The sequence below is a fragment of the Symphalangus syndactylus genome, chromosome 8 (genome assembly GCF_028878055.3).
Source record: "Symphalangus syndactylus isolate Jambi chromosome 8, NHGRI_mSymSyn1-v2.1_pri, whole genome shotgun sequence".
Lineage (NCBI taxonomy): Eukaryota > Metazoa > Chordata > Mammalia > Primates > Hylobatidae > Symphalangus > Symphalangus syndactylus.
The window spans coordinates 145,220,205-145,236,974 of NC_072430.2; the positions used below are offsets into that span (position 1 = coordinate 145,220,205).

At 52.8% G+C, this 16,770-nt stretch overlaps 1 protein-coding gene across 24 annotated transcripts in view; it reads right to left on the minus strand.

Annotated features, from left to right (window-relative positions):
- KIF1A (kinesin family member 1A) overlaps positions 1 to 16,770 on the minus strand; it is a 109,390-nt gene that overhangs the window by 77,885 nt on the left and 14,735 nt on the right. For 23 of the 24 annotated variants that reach the window (XM_055291223.1, XM_055291224.1, XM_055291222.1 and 20 more), the window contains exon 2: positions 7,737 to 7,902. In XM_055291223.1, coding sequence (XP_055147198.1) covers positions 7,737 to 7,842 — 106 coding nt within the window. In that variant the 5' untranslated portion in view covers positions 7,843 to 7,902. Of the gene's footprint in view, positions 1 to 7,736; positions 7,903 to 16,770 lie in introns of those variants that run through there. The other variant, XM_055291225.2, reaches the window with a different exon arrangement.

A 16,770-nucleotide genomic window follows, 5' to 3' on the forward strand; every position in this document is an offset into this window, starting at 1 on the left:
ACACCCACCGTCACCTTCCATCCTTGCCCCCAGCGTTTCCCAGGCCCTGGACAGGTCTGGACCCTGCAGGCTGCATGTCCTCAGTGGCCAGAAGGACAGGACCCGCTGCCCCCTGGAACACTGTCTGAACCCAGAATCGGTATTGACAGAGGCCTGGAGGCCTGAGGCAGTCCCCTCCCAGGTTCTCACACCCAGGAGGAACACTGGCCAATCCTGGTCACCACCACCAGCAAACCTGAAGAACAAAGCCCTCATGGCACCATCCTCTGCTTGGAGATGAAGGCTGGAGATGAGGCTTTGTCTGCCCCGGATGGGTTTTTCTCAGCCAATGTGGGCTGGGGGCCGGCAACACAGCCTTCAGGATGCCCGCACCCTCCATGCCAGCATGTACCCTGGGGACCTGCCACCAGGACCACGGAGAACAAAATATCCCAGTTATGAGTTAAACTGTGCCCCCCTATTTTGAAGTCTTTACCCTCAGTATCTCAGAATGGGACCTCATTTGGAGATAAAGTTGCTGCAGATGTAATTAGTTAAGATGAGGTCCTACTCCATGAAGACGGCCCCTAATCTAGTGCTGCCATGTCCTTATAAAAGAGGAGATTTGGAGACAGATGTGCACAGGGAGGGTGCCATGAGAACATGAGGGCAGAGATCAGGGTGATGACAAGTTAGGAATGCCAGAAGCAGCCAGCAAGCCCCAGAAGCTGGGAGCCTGGACGGGTGCCCCTCATGGCTCAGGAGCAGCCACCTCTGCCACCGCCTTGATCTCAGACTTCTGGCCTCCAGAATCACGAGACAGCACACTTCTGTTTGTGGTGCTTCCTTATGGCAGCTCAGGGCACCGAGAGCCCCTCTGCCTGTCCGCACTCTGCTGCTGCCCCAGGCTTGGTTTTGCGGGCAGGCACGTGGGCCGTGTTCTCTGGCCAAGCGTCTTGCTGACAGCACAGGCATCGCTGGCAGCCTTGTCACCAGGGCAGATCCGGTTTCAGGTCCCACCTGGGCCCGCATCCCAGGCCTGAGGATTTCCGGGAAACACCCAGGCACTCTGGCAGCCAGCAGGAGGGAGCCGGGGACTGACCATCACAGCCCTGTCCTCGGAAGTGAGAGGGGCCACGTCCGTGCTGTGTCCAGGAGCAGAGGCAAAGAGGAGGCCAAGCTGCCCTGACTTCAATACGTGCCGGGACCCAGGCAACAGCACCCGTGGTGCCGCCTCCAGAACCCCAGCACGCATCAACCAGCGCTGTGCAAACAATTGCAGCGCCTTCCCTAGTGCAGCCTGGCTGGGCCTCCCAGCTCTGACACAGAGGCCTGGGACCCCTTGTTCAAGCCAGCAACACCCACCCTGTCCACCTCATCCCCTCACCCCGCCACACGTGGGCCTGGCTCCCCGCACAGGCCTGGCCCCCTTCCTGCCCCATCCACCCTCTCTCCTCACCCCGCTGCACTCAGGTCGGGCTCCCTGCACAGGCCTGGCCCCCATCCCCACACCCCTTCCTGCCCCATCCACCCCCTCACCTCACCCTGCTGCACTCAGGTCGGGCTCTCCGCACAGGCCTGGCCCCCATCCCCACACCCCCACTAGCCCTTGCTCCTTGTCCCACCCTTGCCCAGCCCTGGGTGCCAACCTTGCTCGGATGAACCCTGGTGCCACACCCCACATGGGCCATGAGCTCCATGAGGCGGGGGCCCTCTGGGACAAGGTACAGATGGTGCCCAAGGAATGCCAGGTAGGTAGGGGACAGAGGGCAGCACAGGTGAGTGGGCAGGAGTGGGGCTCATTAGCAGCTGTAAATGGCCCATGGGAGACTCCCTCAGGCCTGCTTGTCCTCGGCCCCCACCCCTCCCAGGCCTGTGTTATGGCTGGGACCCCCATCCCACCCTGGCCCCACCTCCACCTCCATCCCAGGCCCTGTATTGTTGCTGGAGCCCCCATCCCACCCTGGCCCTCTCTCCACCCCCTTCCCAGGCCCTGTATTGTGGCTGGGACCCCCACCCTACCCTGCCCACAACCCCACTCCCAGACCATGTATTGTGTCTGGGACCCTCAACCCACCCCGGTGCTGCGCCTACCCCCGCCAGGCCCTGTGTTGTGACTGGGACCTCCACCCCACGCTGGCCCTGCCACCCCTCCCACACCCTGTGCTGTGGCTGGGAACCATCCTCTGTCACTACAGATGGGCCCCAAGCTCCACAGAATGGAGATCCTCTCCCCAGGTCACACGACGCACAGCCAGACTAGAAGCCAGGGTCCCCGCAACACCTCCCAGCCCTGAGGTCCGCCAGGCCTGTGGAGACAGGCAGCCCCTCCTTCAGCAGCTTGCTTCTCACAGAGACCTCCCCCCGCCGATTCTGCTGCAGAAAGGGCTTTTTTTGCCAGGGTCTGGAATTTTTTCCTTGTGCAGGTTTGCGGAGGGAGGAAGAAGAAACAGGTCCTCCCAGGGCCTGCTGGGCTGGGCTCCTCAGCCAGCCCCTTTAGGGCCCCCATTCCCTCCCGCCCCAGGCTCTGGCCAGGCCCCCAGAGCTGGGCCCCTCCAAGGCCGGCGAGGTGCCCAGTAGCAGGCACGCTTCCCAGGACTCTGCATGGGCCTGCAAAGGGCTGGACGCCGAGACGACAGAGACGGCGCAGGGAGGGTTGGGGCGAGGAGTGGGGGGAGCTGGAGGAAGGGGGACAGGAAAGGAATGGAGTACAGCCGTTTTCTCAGAGTCTCAGCGTCCCTGCAGCCTTGAGCACCAGGTGCAAGGGCTGAGCTGAGCTGGCTCTTCCCGACGGAGCCTGCTGTGGGCCGAGCGTGTCCCCAGATTCATATGCAATGCCCTGACCCCCAAACAGATGGCATTTGGAGGTGGGGCCTTGTGAGGTGATGAGGGTGAGACGAAGCCATGAAGTCAGGGACCTCATGGTGGGATGAGTGGCTTTAAAGAAGGGGAAGGGACCCAAGCTCCCTGGGCCAGGCAAGGACGCAGCAGGAAGGCAGCAGCTGCAGGCTGGGAAGACAGCCCTCCCACGATCCAGACCTGTGGGCACCTTGATTGGACTTCTGCCTCCAGACCACTGAGAAGGGAACATCTGCTGTTTAAGATGCCCACTCTGCAGCGCACCTGGACCTCCAAGTCTGGCCTCCAGAACAGGGGGAGACATTTCTGTCATTTAAAGCCACTCAGTATGTAGCCCTTTGTAACAGCAGCCCCAGGGACCACACGGGTGCCACTGCTGCCCATGCAGAGGGGCTCGCCCAGCTCCCCGACTGCTCAGGATTGGGGGAGCCCACAGCGGAGGCTGGGGTCTGGGGTCACGCCCACCCTGGGTCCAGGTCCCCATATGTGGGCGAGGGCAGAGATGAGAGGCCACCCCAACCCTGGGCCTCCTCTGCATGGCCAGAAGAGTGCAGAAATGATTGGGGATCTCAGGGAATACCCAGCACCACCACTCGCTACTGCACAGGTGGGGAAACTGAGGCCCAAAGGGATGCCCTCTAGCCAGTGTCACACAGCGAGTAAGTCATGAGCACAGCCAGGCCCCTCACTCCAGAAACTCACTTCAGGGGCCGCACATGGCTGAGGGTCCGCGTCCCCAGCCAGCCTCCAGCATCTGCAGAACGGCTGGGCAGGCTCAGGGCCCTCACGTCCTCTGGTCCTCAGGGCAGAGAATGTGAGGAGAGAGGAGGAGGACGGAAGCACTCACACTCAACTTCTGCTCCCAGGCCAACCTACACTAGCTCGGCCAGGCCGGACCGAAGTGCACCTAACGGACAGCTCGGCCGGCTCACAAAACTGCTAGGTTTGGTGTGTTCAGATGAAGAGGATTATTTACGCAGGTGATGATTACAGGATAACAGTTAAATTTACTTTCAAATGCTTCCAATTTCTGCGTCACAGCGGAGCTACAAGGCACACTTTAGAGAGTGGGGCCTCTCCTCATGTTTTGAGACTCCAGGGACAGTCAGCAGCTTCACCGGGCAGGCAGGGCAGGCTGGCCAGGTCACTTCCCCACGACATCCTCTGAGGGGCCTGGCACAGCCCCCGCCATCTTCCGAGGGGCCTGGCACACCAGCCAGGGCAGCCATTCCCAGTTCTATTGATCTGAGCTGCCCCTGAGAAGTCACCAGGGACAGTGGCTCCTGTGAGTGCTTCTGGCAGGTGGGCATCCACCCGCACCCTCTCATGCCCTGTCTGCAGGTGTCCTCCTGGGGCTTGTTCTGGGGCAGGTCAGCCCTCTGGAACACCCTGGCCCCTCAACCTCCAGGAGAAAAGCCCGTGACCCCCTTCCTCCGGCAGGCTTCCCTGCGCCAGGCCTGGGGGGCGTCCTTCTCTCCTGAGCTCCGTCAGCCCTTCACTCAGATTTCTGACATAGCTTCTAGCACTTTCTTCCAAAACCACCACTGGTTTGCTTTCTCCAAAATGAAAACAGCTTTCCTAGAGGTTTTTCCTGATTGTTCATTCTTCTGCCACTCTTTTCCGTCTTCCCATCCTGCTGTCTCCCACGCACATGCACATCTAGTGCACACAGGACCTGCAGTGCGTGCCCATCTGCCCTTTACCCACACACAGTCTCACTCTTGGGCTCTGCGCTGACCTTTGCCCCCTTCCCCACAACATTGTGTGGCACTTTCTCAAGGCTGTAAACACAAAGCTTTCAGGAGCACTCAAGACCACTACTGGGATAGACTTAACGTCCCTTCAGCAGCTCCCAGCTGGCGGGCATTTGGGCAGTTGCCCCGGGCTTGGTAAAACAGCACCAGGGTGAACGTTTCAAATGCACACCTTTGAACACTTGCTGGATAATCTTCATTGCATTTCACGCAAGCAGCCTGGTGAGGTCGGCATCACATGTCTGATATCCATCACCAGGCGGTCTCCAGCAAGTGGCCTGGGTGCCTGTCCCTGCCACCCTCACAGCCTGCCTTTTGCATGTGGGCAACGTGGGGCCCTGGCTTTCTTCGTGCGTCTTTGGCTACAATGGGCAGGACACTGATCTCATGTGTTGTCTTGGCTCTGTGGCTCTTCAGTTTCCCGAGGATGAAAGTGACGACGTCTGAAACATTCCAGGTGTCCTGGAGGAAATGCCCTGGCAGGCTCTCCACCCCCACTGTGAGTCCACGGCCCTTTCCTCCTCCTTGGTTTCAGAACTTTGCTGCAACCCTGCAGACATTTGATTCAGTTTGGTGATCCCCGGAAGATCGGCATCTCGGAAGAGGTTGATGTCTTGCATATGTTCATATTTGAGAAGGGGAGGTTCCTTCAGGACCTACCAGTTGCCCAAAAAAAGTGTAGGGGCTCCTGCGTTCCCCTCCTGACCTCCTGGGCTTGCCTGGACTTCTGCTCAGAGCTTAGTGGGGAGCAGAGCCTGCTGGCACGTAGGCGAAATCCCAGAACTCCAGTGTCTCCAGGGCCGGACGGGATCCAAGCATTTGAAGCAGGGTGTCTCGCTTCAGGTTTCAACCCCGCTGGCTAAAGGAAACGTGGCTGCCCACAGATATGGCTCTGGCTTCTGGCTCCTAAGCCCTGGGGTAAAGCTTTGGTTCAGCTTTTGTTCTCCAGGGTGGAGTGAAGCAGGCAAAAACCACTGGGGAGTGAGGTCTCGGGTCCAGGCCTGCACTGCTGTCTCTGAACCAGCAGCTCTCTGGGGTCTGGGCCGGCGCAGCCTCAGCCAGATGACCTTTCACCAAGTGGGCAGCACTGCCAGTGTCGAGGTCTTGGCAATGCTGGCTCACCTCCAGGCTGCACCCTCCCGTTTCTGGATCCTATGAGGGGAAATGCAAAATGGGGAGGCCGCCCACCCAGTGCCCCCGAGGCTGGGCCAGGGGGCAGGTCAGAGGCTTCAAGGGGGCCACTTGCCCACCCCAGCCATCACTTCCGGGACACCCATTCCAACCAGCCCACCTGCCTAACCCTGTCATTTAGGGTCTGGCCTGAGGCTGGGCCATTCTCAAGGTTCAGGGGCAGGAGGGTCCCATCTCTGAGGCTTTGTTCTTCCATCCACTCTGCTTCTGGTGGTCCTTAGCTGCTCAACGGGTCTGGTTCTTGTCACTGTCCCAACCATGGAGTTCCCCATGACCCCACATGAAAGACTGAGGTGGCAATTGTGCTGCTGGCACCCAGTGGGGGATGGAAGGGGATTCACAAGGCCCTCCCTGATGTCCTGGGTCACCTTACAATGACACAGCAAAGCCCGCTGGGGCATGGCACAGTCATCCTCTGCCCACCCAGGGCCATAGTGCTCACCAGAGGTCATGGTTCCCACCTGGAGTCAAAGTTCACACCCAGAGCCATGGTTCGCACCTGAGGTCACATTTCCCACCTGAGGTCACATTTCCAGACTCACAGCTCTGCACAGCCTGAGGCTTCCCTTTAAAGGCAAGGGTCCTGCCACCTCAGCACTTTCTCTGACCACAAAAGGCCATGGCTGCAGTCAGCTAATGCAGCGAACGTTATTGGAAAAGCACTGGCCTTCCTGGGCAGGACAACCGGGAGGTGCGTTGTGTTCGTCCACGGGCCCCAGCAAGGCCAGGGCCCCGGCCACGGAGGTCACCCACTTACGAATGCACCTTTGTCGGCTTCCCCTCAAACTTCCCCAGTCTCCCACACTGCATCCTGGGACCACCTCCCAAATAAACTCTTGGTGCTCAAATCCTCATCTCTGGGTCTGCTTCCAGGAACCAAACAGACAAAACAATTCACCATGAAGAACAGTCAGGATGCAACCCCGAAGTGCACTGGGGCCCCACCGCCTCCGCAGCCTCCATACCCTGGAGTTTAGCAGGGTCACCCCAGCCTGCCCACTGCACCATGATTAGCCAGAGCTCCACGGGCTTCTGGAAGGATCACCCCTGGGCCAGACAGAGGGCCCGAGCAGAGCCCTCACTTCCTCAGGACCCGACAGAGCCCAGAACACCCCCAGTGACACCTGAATCTCCAGCCCTTAAGCAGGCCTCGGAGACTAAACCTAGGGAGGAAGCTTCCATGGGACCTGAGTGCCCTCCCCTCGGGACGCCCCCCTCCCCACCTGGTAGATGATAGATAAGGGCATGTTGGATGGGTGCACAGCACCTGTGAATGGGAAGGTTGTCACTGTCCACATCCTGAAGACAGGTGGCTGTTCATGTCACCACTCAGTGCAGCTGACACCACTTGATCCTGTGATGGCAGCAGCAGTTGCAGCTGCACCAGAGGCCCCAGCACAAACCGCCCCACTGAGCCCAGCCAGCCACAGAACTGAGAGATGACAATTGGTTCTTGCTCCAAGATACTGATATGGTTTGGATATGTGGGGAAACATATGGGTGTCCTTATAAGAAAGCCAAACCCAGTGATGGGTGTCCTTATAAAAAAGCCACATGAAAGCAGAGACACAGACACACAGAGGAGAAGGCCACGTGACGACGGAGGCAGAGACTAGAGCAACGCTGCTGCAGGCCAAGGTGGCTGGCAACCACCAGACCCCGGAGAAGGCAGGAAAGGTCCTCCCTAGGAGCCCAGAGAGAGTGAGGCCCTGCTGGCACCTTGACTTTGGACTTCTGGCCTCCACAGCTGTGAGCATAAATCTCTATTCTTATAAGCCCACCACCATTGGTGGCAGTTTGTTACAGCAGCCCCAGGACACCCACACGCCACATAGACAAGGAGGTGCTCTTGGGGCCAGGGCCAGGTTGACTGCTGAGCCTGGCCCATAGGCACAGGACCATGGCCCCCAGCAACCCGTGGCCGACCCCGATGTTGTGCAGGCCGATACTCACTGGTGGTGCTTCCAGACATCTGAATGATGCACTTGGAGTCACGGCTCATTTCCCGGGAATTGAAGGGGCGGACCCGCACCGCCACCTTCACCGAAGCCCCGGCCATCTCTGTGGCCTTCGTGGGTCACTCCTTGCAGTAGTGGGAGCCCCAGTGTGGGGGGAACACCTTGGAAAAAAGGGAAACATGAATTAGAAACAATATCCGAGGAGGCAGGACAGGCACTCCAGCTGCAGCAGAAGCCACAGGTCTTCTCCACTCCCCTCCAAAGCCCCCAGCGTGACACTTGCATGGGGTGTCTCTCCTCCACAAGGAGAGGAGGCAGCACAGATAATTCTAGAAAGCAGGAGCCCAGCGGGACCAGTGGAACCCGGCTTCGCAAGCCTGAGGAAGCTGAAACCCAATGAAAGAAACAGAAACACAGCGACCTGGGTGTGAACGTGAAGGTGGCCTTCACACCCGCGGCAAATCCCCCAAGAAGGGTCTTCCCCTGCGAATGCAGGCCCTGGTGGGGTCCGTGCCAGGTCCGCACAGGCCCCAAGAGCCAGTGCTGGCTCCAGATCGACATGTCAAGGACGCTTTAAAACGGGACAGTGTTCTAGAATGCCCCATCACACGCTCCACACCAAGCACCAGCTGGTAGCCACATCAGCAGTAGCGTGGTCTCTGAATTAGCAAGAAAGAGAACTTTACTCAGAAATGAAAAGAACAGCACAGATGGCCCTAAGCAATGGGACAAAAGTCAACGTTTTCGGCCCAATTTCCTGCTGGTAATTCACGCAGAAGGTGGAGAGGAACGTTCCTGAGCCCCGCTGAGGAGGAGCAGCCAACGAGTCATGGGGAATTCGGTACAAGCCAGGGCTGGGGGACCAGCCTCGGCCTTGCCTTTACCCCACCTGTGTGACTTAGCTTTCCTGGGCCCCAGTTTACCGTCTGCAAAATGACAGGGTGGTGGTCAGGAACCCCAAAATGATTTGGCCTCTTGGGTGATGGGACTCTGAAGAAGGCTGATGAAAACTCCCCGCAAAACAGTGACGAAGCAGCCACTGTGAAAGGTCTTTCCGGGCTGACCAGCCAGATGCCACTGCTTCCCCATGGGACTTGCGGCCTGAACAATGGGGCTCCTGGGCACAGGGACAGGGACAGCCTCGGGACAGAGCTGTTGGTTACAGGAATGGCCAGAGCTCCATGAAACAGAATTCATGCAGCCTGACATGAGAGGTTTTCGCCAATTGCTGTCTAAATGCTCTAAGGTGCCCACTCAGTGGTGAGTCCCACATCGCCAGAGGCATCCACGTAGAGCGAAGGCTAAGAGGCCTCCTTGAAACTCTTCCACACTGACATTCCATGAAGAGGCAACCTTCTGCTTGGTCGTCCCCATCCGTAAGTGCCACCCTTGGGAGAATCTGGCAAAAAGCCCCCATCCTACAGTGCCCCAGCCTCATAGCTGTGAAGAAGGGACAAGCCCCTCTGGGCTGCCCCTGGAAGCTCCAGGATCAAGAGCAGGAGAGGTCTGTCTGCAGAAGGAAAGGAGGCACAGTGAGCCTGGGACCAGGGCAGATGCTGAATTCCTGGACCCTGCCGAGGCCACTCCCAGGCTCCCCAGAACTCCTCCGCAGAACAGGCTGGATGTGGGGCAGGGCTGTCCCTCAGGCAAACAGCTCTTCCAGAGGCTACAGGGGAGGGGGATGTGCCAGGCCACCCTATGGCTAAGTGGGGACAAGTTCCTGATGTGGCTGGACTCATGCCGCCTACACCACAGCCCCTTAGAGCCACAAGGTGCAGCCACGTCTACACTCCAGAGTGCTTCCGCCACTATCTCCTCCTCACGGCCAGGAGTGGCCGCCAGCGTGGACGGAGGGATGACCTCTGAGAATCTGTGTTTCCTTGTGTTGAAAATCCCTGCACGTTTAAAACTGGAAAAAGTCTTAGGACGTTCCAGCCGGGATGGAGAGAGGAACAGGCGAGCTCACGAGTCCCTGGCTAGAGCACAAATCCCGCAAGGTTTCTAGGGAGCAATTCTGCAGCACGCCCTGGGCCTTTAAGAAGGTCTATATTCTTTGACTCAGTAATCCCAAGTACTAAAATCAGAAATACTTAGAAATTAAGAAAATATTGATGAAAGCAGATATTCCATTCAACAGTGCAAAATTTCCAGTTCTCCCCAAATATAGCTATATAAATTCAGTGCAATTCCAATAAACAAAATATTCCAACAGGACGTTCAATGGAATTTGTCAGGATAAGAGAACTTTGAAAAATGAGAACAGAGGGGAAACATCCCCTACCAGCTATCATATATCCTACAGAGCTACAACAATTCCCAAAGTCTAGAAATGGCACATGAACAGACTAAGCATGTCCAAAGCAGTCACACACACACACTAAAGAAAAAGGCAGCAATTTAAGGAATGAGGTAAGATCAGTATGGGACAACTGGTTCTCCCGTATTGAAAAAATAAAGCTATTATAGAACTTGATCTTTAAAATGTAAAAGCATTACAAGGACACAGAGAAGCCTCTGTTCTTGGCTCTGGGGCGTGGAATATGCACACCACGAAGCACGGAAGGCGAAGGCGGCTTGGTGGGTGCAGTGGCCAGCAGCCGACCAATGCACTACTCAAGAGGCCCGATGCCACACTGCACTGTGTGTGAAGGAAAATCAGTGTGCAGCCGCAAGCCAACATTCCAGAGGAGGGGCTGCCAAGACGGGAGCTGGCCTCCGCAGCACAGCCTCCGGGATGTATTTGCATTCTGTGCACGGGGCAAGAGACTGGGAATCTGGAGTCTTCCCAGACAGAGAGCTGTTGCTGAGGGACGGAGGAAGCTGCAGAGCTTTTGGGCAAAAAGAAACTTGAGAGGCCAAGATTCCAGAAGACAGAGGTGAAGAACTAAGATGAACAAATGTCCAGTCCTTCCCTTAAGACATTTGCCAAATTCTGAGGATATGAGAGGTGAGATTTTAAAAACCCAAGCTGAAAACCAAAGAGGAGTCTTGCACAGTCTCAGGTGGGAAGGAACAAAGATTTGAGTTCAGGGTCCTCCGGGAGGAGAATACCCAGTGATCACAGCAGGCTGTGGCTGAAAGCCCAGCAAGGTACGAAACCTAAGAGCAGGGCAGAGCCATAGCTCGGACGAGCCTTATGAAAACTACAACCTGCCCTCACTTGGCTTAATTTGGACTTCAGTCTGGCTGCCTGGGAGAGAAAATGGAAGCCATCTGGAGCCTCTACACTCTTTAATTTTAATTTTAATTTTTTCAAACCCAGGATAATCTCTGTACTCTACATTCTTTTAATAGGCAATGTGTGACATCCAGTCAAAACTTAGAAGGTGTAAAATAAGAAAGGACTCTGATTAAAAACAAAGAGGAAAAATAAAATATAAACACATGAGAAAAAAAAAAGACACATATCTACACATGATCCAGATCTAGGAGTTATTAAACAAGGACTTCAGAACAACCTGACTAATATATTCATAATAAGAGCAAAAAGGTCAGAGAATTTAAATGGAAAATGGAGAATTTTGCCAGAGGACTGGAAACTATAAAAAAAAAATCAAATGGAAATGCTAGATCTGGAAAACAAAATACCTAAAATTAGGAACTCAAGAGATAGACACAGTTGAAGACAGTGTTAGTAAACTAGAGGACAGGTAATAGAAATATAGAAAATTTAAAACAGATAAAAAGAATAGAAAATATAGACATGAGAGCCAGAAAAGTACAGGACACAGTGAAATGGTCAAACATACCTGTAACTGGAATCTAGAAGGAGAAGAAATGGAATGGGGGTGCTATGGTCTGAATGTTTGTGTCCCCTGTTCCCATCCAAATTCCTATGTTGAAATCCTAACCCCCAAAGTGATGACTTTAGGAAGTGGGGCCTTTAGAGGTGATTAGGTCGTGAGGGTGGGACTTCACAAATGGGATCAGTGCCCTTAAGAAAGAAATGCCAGAGACACCCCTCAGCCCCTCCACCACGTGAGAACAGGGCAAGAAGTTGTCTAGGAGCCAGAAAGCAGATCCTCAGCCAACGTGCCTTGCTCTTGAGCTTCCCAGCCTCCAGAACCGTGAAAAATAAATTCTGTTATTCATAAGCCACCCGGTTTGTGATATTTTTGTTATAGCAGCTGGAATGGACCGAGACAGGGGAGAAGCAATATTTACAAAACTGATGACCACGGATTGTCCAAAGCTGCTGAAGCACATCGACCCACAGTTTCAAGAAGCTCTACAAATGCAAAGCAAGACAAACAAGAAAGCCACACAAGGCACAGCACTGCAACACTGCTAGGACCAAGGATGAAGAGAGAAAGCTTAAAGTCAGCCAGAAAAAAAAAAAAAAGGCATGTAACCTTTAAAGGAGCAAAAATAAGATTGACAACTGACTCCTGAACAGAAATGATAGAAACCAAAAGACAAGATTGCAAGGTTTCAACATGATCATGAAAGAGGTAACAGTAATCATTTATGTTCAATTGTCAAGGATACATGTTGTCATTGCTAGGGTAATCATTTAGAAAGTAGAAAACTGATGTATAACTAACAAGTTAATAGAAAAATACCCAAAAAATTAAAATTTCTTTTATGAATCCAATAGAAGGCAACGAAGGAGAAAAACAGAATATGAAAAGATAATGTCAAGTGGAAAAGAAAGAGTTAAGATTGCAGATAAAAGGTCAACTCAGTATGAACTAAATACACCAAGTAAAACATTAAAAATTGTCTGACCAGATTTTTATAAATTATATTCTGTTCATAACAGACTCTACATACAAAGACACAGAGAGGTTGAAAATAAAAGGATGAAAATTTGTGCTTGTTCTATCAGCCACTGAGGAGGAGAAAATATATATCGTACACATTATTTTGTTTATTTATTTTGAGACCGGGTCTCCTGTCTCCGAGATGGGAGTTCAGTGGCGTGATCTTAGCTCACTACAGCCTCTACCTCCTAGGCTTAAGCAATCCTCCTGCCTCAGCTTCTCGAGGACCTGGGACTATGGGCATATGCCACCATACCTGGCTAATTTTTTTATTTTTTATTTTGTAGGGATGGGGTCTCACTATGTTAGCCAGGCTGGTCTTGAGCTCCTGGGCTCAAATGATCCTCCCATCTCAGCTCCCCAAAGTGCTGGGATTCCAGGTGTGAGTCACCATGCCCAGCCTCATACATATTCTTTTAAAGTGCATACAGAATGTGTGCTAAAATTTGCCATACGCTGGTCATAAAGCAAACTTCCACAAATATCCATTTTAAATTCAAGTTATAAGGCAGATGTTCTCGGACCACAATAGAATTATGCTATACATCAATACCCTCAAAAAAAATCACCTACGAAACAACCCAATTGCTTGGACACTAAGCAATACAATTTTAAAAAACCCATGGGTCAAAGAAATCACCACACTGGATATTAGAAAATATTGCAAATGAGTGATAATGAAGATACATGTCAAAGCTGTGGCAAAGGTCCTGCGGAATGTAGCTAAAGCCGGACTGACGAGGAAATGCACAGCCTTAAAGGCACAGGGATGGTGAGGGCAGCCCCACATCATCCCCAGGCTGGTTCAGACCCCAGTGTCCCCGAGGGAGCTGTGGTTGGCATGGGAAGACTTTCAGGAGGTCACAAAGGCTTGCCTTGGGAGGGAACCAAGGTTCCGCTCTTGTGAATCTGCTAAATCAGTTTCCACGTGGGTCTGCTTTTCAGCATCCAAAATGTGGCGGCTGAGTGTTCTCTCCTGTTTTTTCATTCTTATGGGAGCATTTAGGTCTTTTTTTAGTTTACCTTTACCTTTATTTTAGTGGCATTTCAAGAGGGAGACATGATAAATGGATGAATACCACAAATAGGGCATTGAAAAAAATCAAACACAAAAAGGTAAACATTTTATAATTCTATTTACATAACTGCTAAAACAGGCACGAATTAGCAGAACAAACACATTAATTAGTAATATACAGCTAAATTTTAAAAACAGCTGAGTTGAAAAAATTGGGTATGAGGAACAAAGTCTGCTGATTTTCTAAACAAATTTTGTAAAATGCTTGATTGTTCTACACTATACTCATACTTAACCTAAAAAGAATCATTTTAAAAATCATTACCAAACAGTTGAGGTAAAATAAATAGAAATTCCTCATTTTGGTTGACAAATACTGGTATGTGTGAATTCAAAAATCAGTTTGCTCATTAAAATTAATATTTCCTGCCTGGGTCGGGTGTGGTAGCTCATGCCTGTAATCCCAGCACTTTGGAAGGCCGAGGTGGGTGGATCACAAGGTCAGGAGTTCGAGACCAGCATGGCCAAGATGGTGAAACCCCATCTCTACTAAAAATACAAAAATTAGCTGGGCATGGTGGTGTGCACCTATAATCCCAGCTACTCGGGAGGCTGAGGCAGGAGAATTGCTTGAACCTGGGAAGCAGAGGTTGCAGTGAGCCAAGATCGTGCCACTGCACTCCAGCCTGGGTGACAGAGCGAGACTCCATCTCAGAAAAAAAAAAATAATAAAAATAATATTTCCCAACAGAGAGCAAAAGGGCTGAATGGAGGCTTCTACTTCTACAGTATGGTGGGTGAGACACCCTCCATTATAAAGCACCTAGAAATTCAGGATAAATAACAAACATCAGAAGAAAATTAGAGGACTCCTCAGAAGGAAAGGAAAAAGTGGAAGAAAGAGATGAAATTAAGGTGGCAACAAAGCTATAGGCATTTGGTGATATCAGAAACCAGAGAATTTGGTTTCACCTGCTATGGGGGGAATGGGAGGCAGGACCTCAAAGATGCATAAAGTGAGGATTGGAACCAAGTCACCACAAAATTGAATCCTTCAAAGCTACAACCTCTCTGAAATGGAAGGCTGGGTAAAAAAATGGATACAGGGGAATTAATCTGAATGACACCCAGTTCTAGGTGATGAAAAAGCAAGTGTTACTGAGAATTTAAGGCCACAGGCCTGTTCTCATAAAGTTTGGGTTTCAAATTTACAACACCTGTATGATCAGTGAAATCCAAATTCAAGAAGTTAGCTCAGAGGAGTTCTCAGGAGGTAGCACCCAAAGCACCTAACAAAGCACATACAAATCCTCCCAGAAGGCTTCCTTTCCCAGGGCCCCAAGATTCCCGCAGATGAATGTCAGTCAAATGTTAGCTCACAATGAAATATTACCAAACACTTGGAGAAGCAATTCACCATAAGCAAGAGTCACCAAAAAAAGGAGAGAAGAGAAAAAGGGAAGGGAAGAGAAGTGGAGGGGAGGGGAAGAGAAGCAGAGGGGAGGGGAAGGGGAGGGGAGGGGATGGGGAGGGGAGGGGATGGGGTGGGGAGGGGACAGGGTGGGGTGGGGAGGGGATGGGGTGGGGAGGGGATGGGGAGGGGAGGGGAGGGGAGGGGAGGGGGAGGGAGAGGGGGGAGGGGATGGGGAGGGGAGGGGAGGGGATGGGGAGGGGAGGGGAGGGGAGGGGAGGGGGAGGGAGAGGGGGAGGGGGGGGAGGGGAGGGGGAGGGGGGAGGGGAGGGGAGGGGGAGGGGAGGGGAAGGGGAGGGGGGAAGGGGAGGGGAGGAGGGGAGGGAGAAGGGGACGGGGAGGGGACGGGGAGGGGAGGGGAGGGGAGGGGGAGGGAGAGGGGGGAGGGGGAGGGGGGAGGGGAGGGGAGGGGGGAGGGGAGGGGAGGGGGAGGGGAGGGGGAGGGAGAGGGGGGAGGGGGAGGGGGGAGGGGAGGGGAGGGGGGAGGGGAGGGGAGGGGGAGGGGAGGGGAGGGGGAGGGGAGGGGAGGGGGAGGGGAGGGGAGGGGGAGGGAGAGGGGGGAGGGGGAGGGGGGAGGGGAGGGGAGGGGGGAGGGGAGGGGAGGGGGAGGGGAGGGGAGGGGGAGGGGAGGGGAGGGGGAGGGGAGGGGAGGGGGAGGGAGAGGGGGGAGGGGGAGGGGGGAGGGGAGGGGAGGGGGGAGGGGAGGGGAGGGGGAGGGGAGGGGAGGGGGAGGGGAGGGGAGGGGGAGGGGAGGGGAGGGGGAGGGGAGGGGAGGGGAAGGGGAGGGGAGGGGAGGGGGAGGGGGAGGGGAGGGGAGGGGGAGGGAGAGGGGAGGGGGAGGGAGAGGGGAGGGAGAAGGAGAAGAAAGAGAGACGGAAGAGAGGGATTAGATCCTCAGTGATTTCAGATATTAAAATTGTCGAATACAGATTATAAAAATAAGTTGGCTTAAATGTTCTAATAAATAAGCAGAAGTGAAAAACAATGGGATAAAATATGGGAAAGAACCATGCAGAACTTTTAGAAGTGAAATGTAATTATTTAAAACTGAAAACTTAGCAGACATGCTAATCAGCAAATTAAATGGAGCTCAACACAGAATTAATGAACTGGAAAATATGTCAGAAAAAAATTACCCAAAATTATCCCAGAAAGAAAAAAAGGATGAAAATATAAAACCAAAGTTAAGAGTCATGTAATATGGAGGAATGGATTAATTTATCATGACAGGGATTTTAACACACTTCTCACTAATTGGTAGATCAAGCAGATATATAACTAATAAGAGCATAGCATAACACAATAATCATGAATGAATGCACATATGTGCCTCTTGCAGAAAATTAGAGCAACATTCTTTTCCAACACATATGGAACATTTACAATATTTTACCATGTACTAGACCATAAAGCGACTCCCAGTCGCTTTCAAAGACCTGTATCAAATGAATCATGTAATTTGAACACAATTAGACTAAAAATTAATTTAAAAATAATTAAAAACCCACATGTTTAGAAATTTTAAAAATAGACTTCTAAATAACAAACCAAAGGAAAAATCATGATGAAAACATAAAAATACTTACTAAATGGAAATGAAAACACTACTAGCAAAACATGGAGTTTTCATGTCCAGCCGTGATGGAGTCCCAGGGACCAGGCTTAACCTCTCACTGTAAACAATAACTAGCAAAGAAGACAAAATATACGAAAATTACTGTGTTCAGACATTAGACAATAGGCAGTGCAGGACTGTGATCCCTGAGAGAAGGGGCAC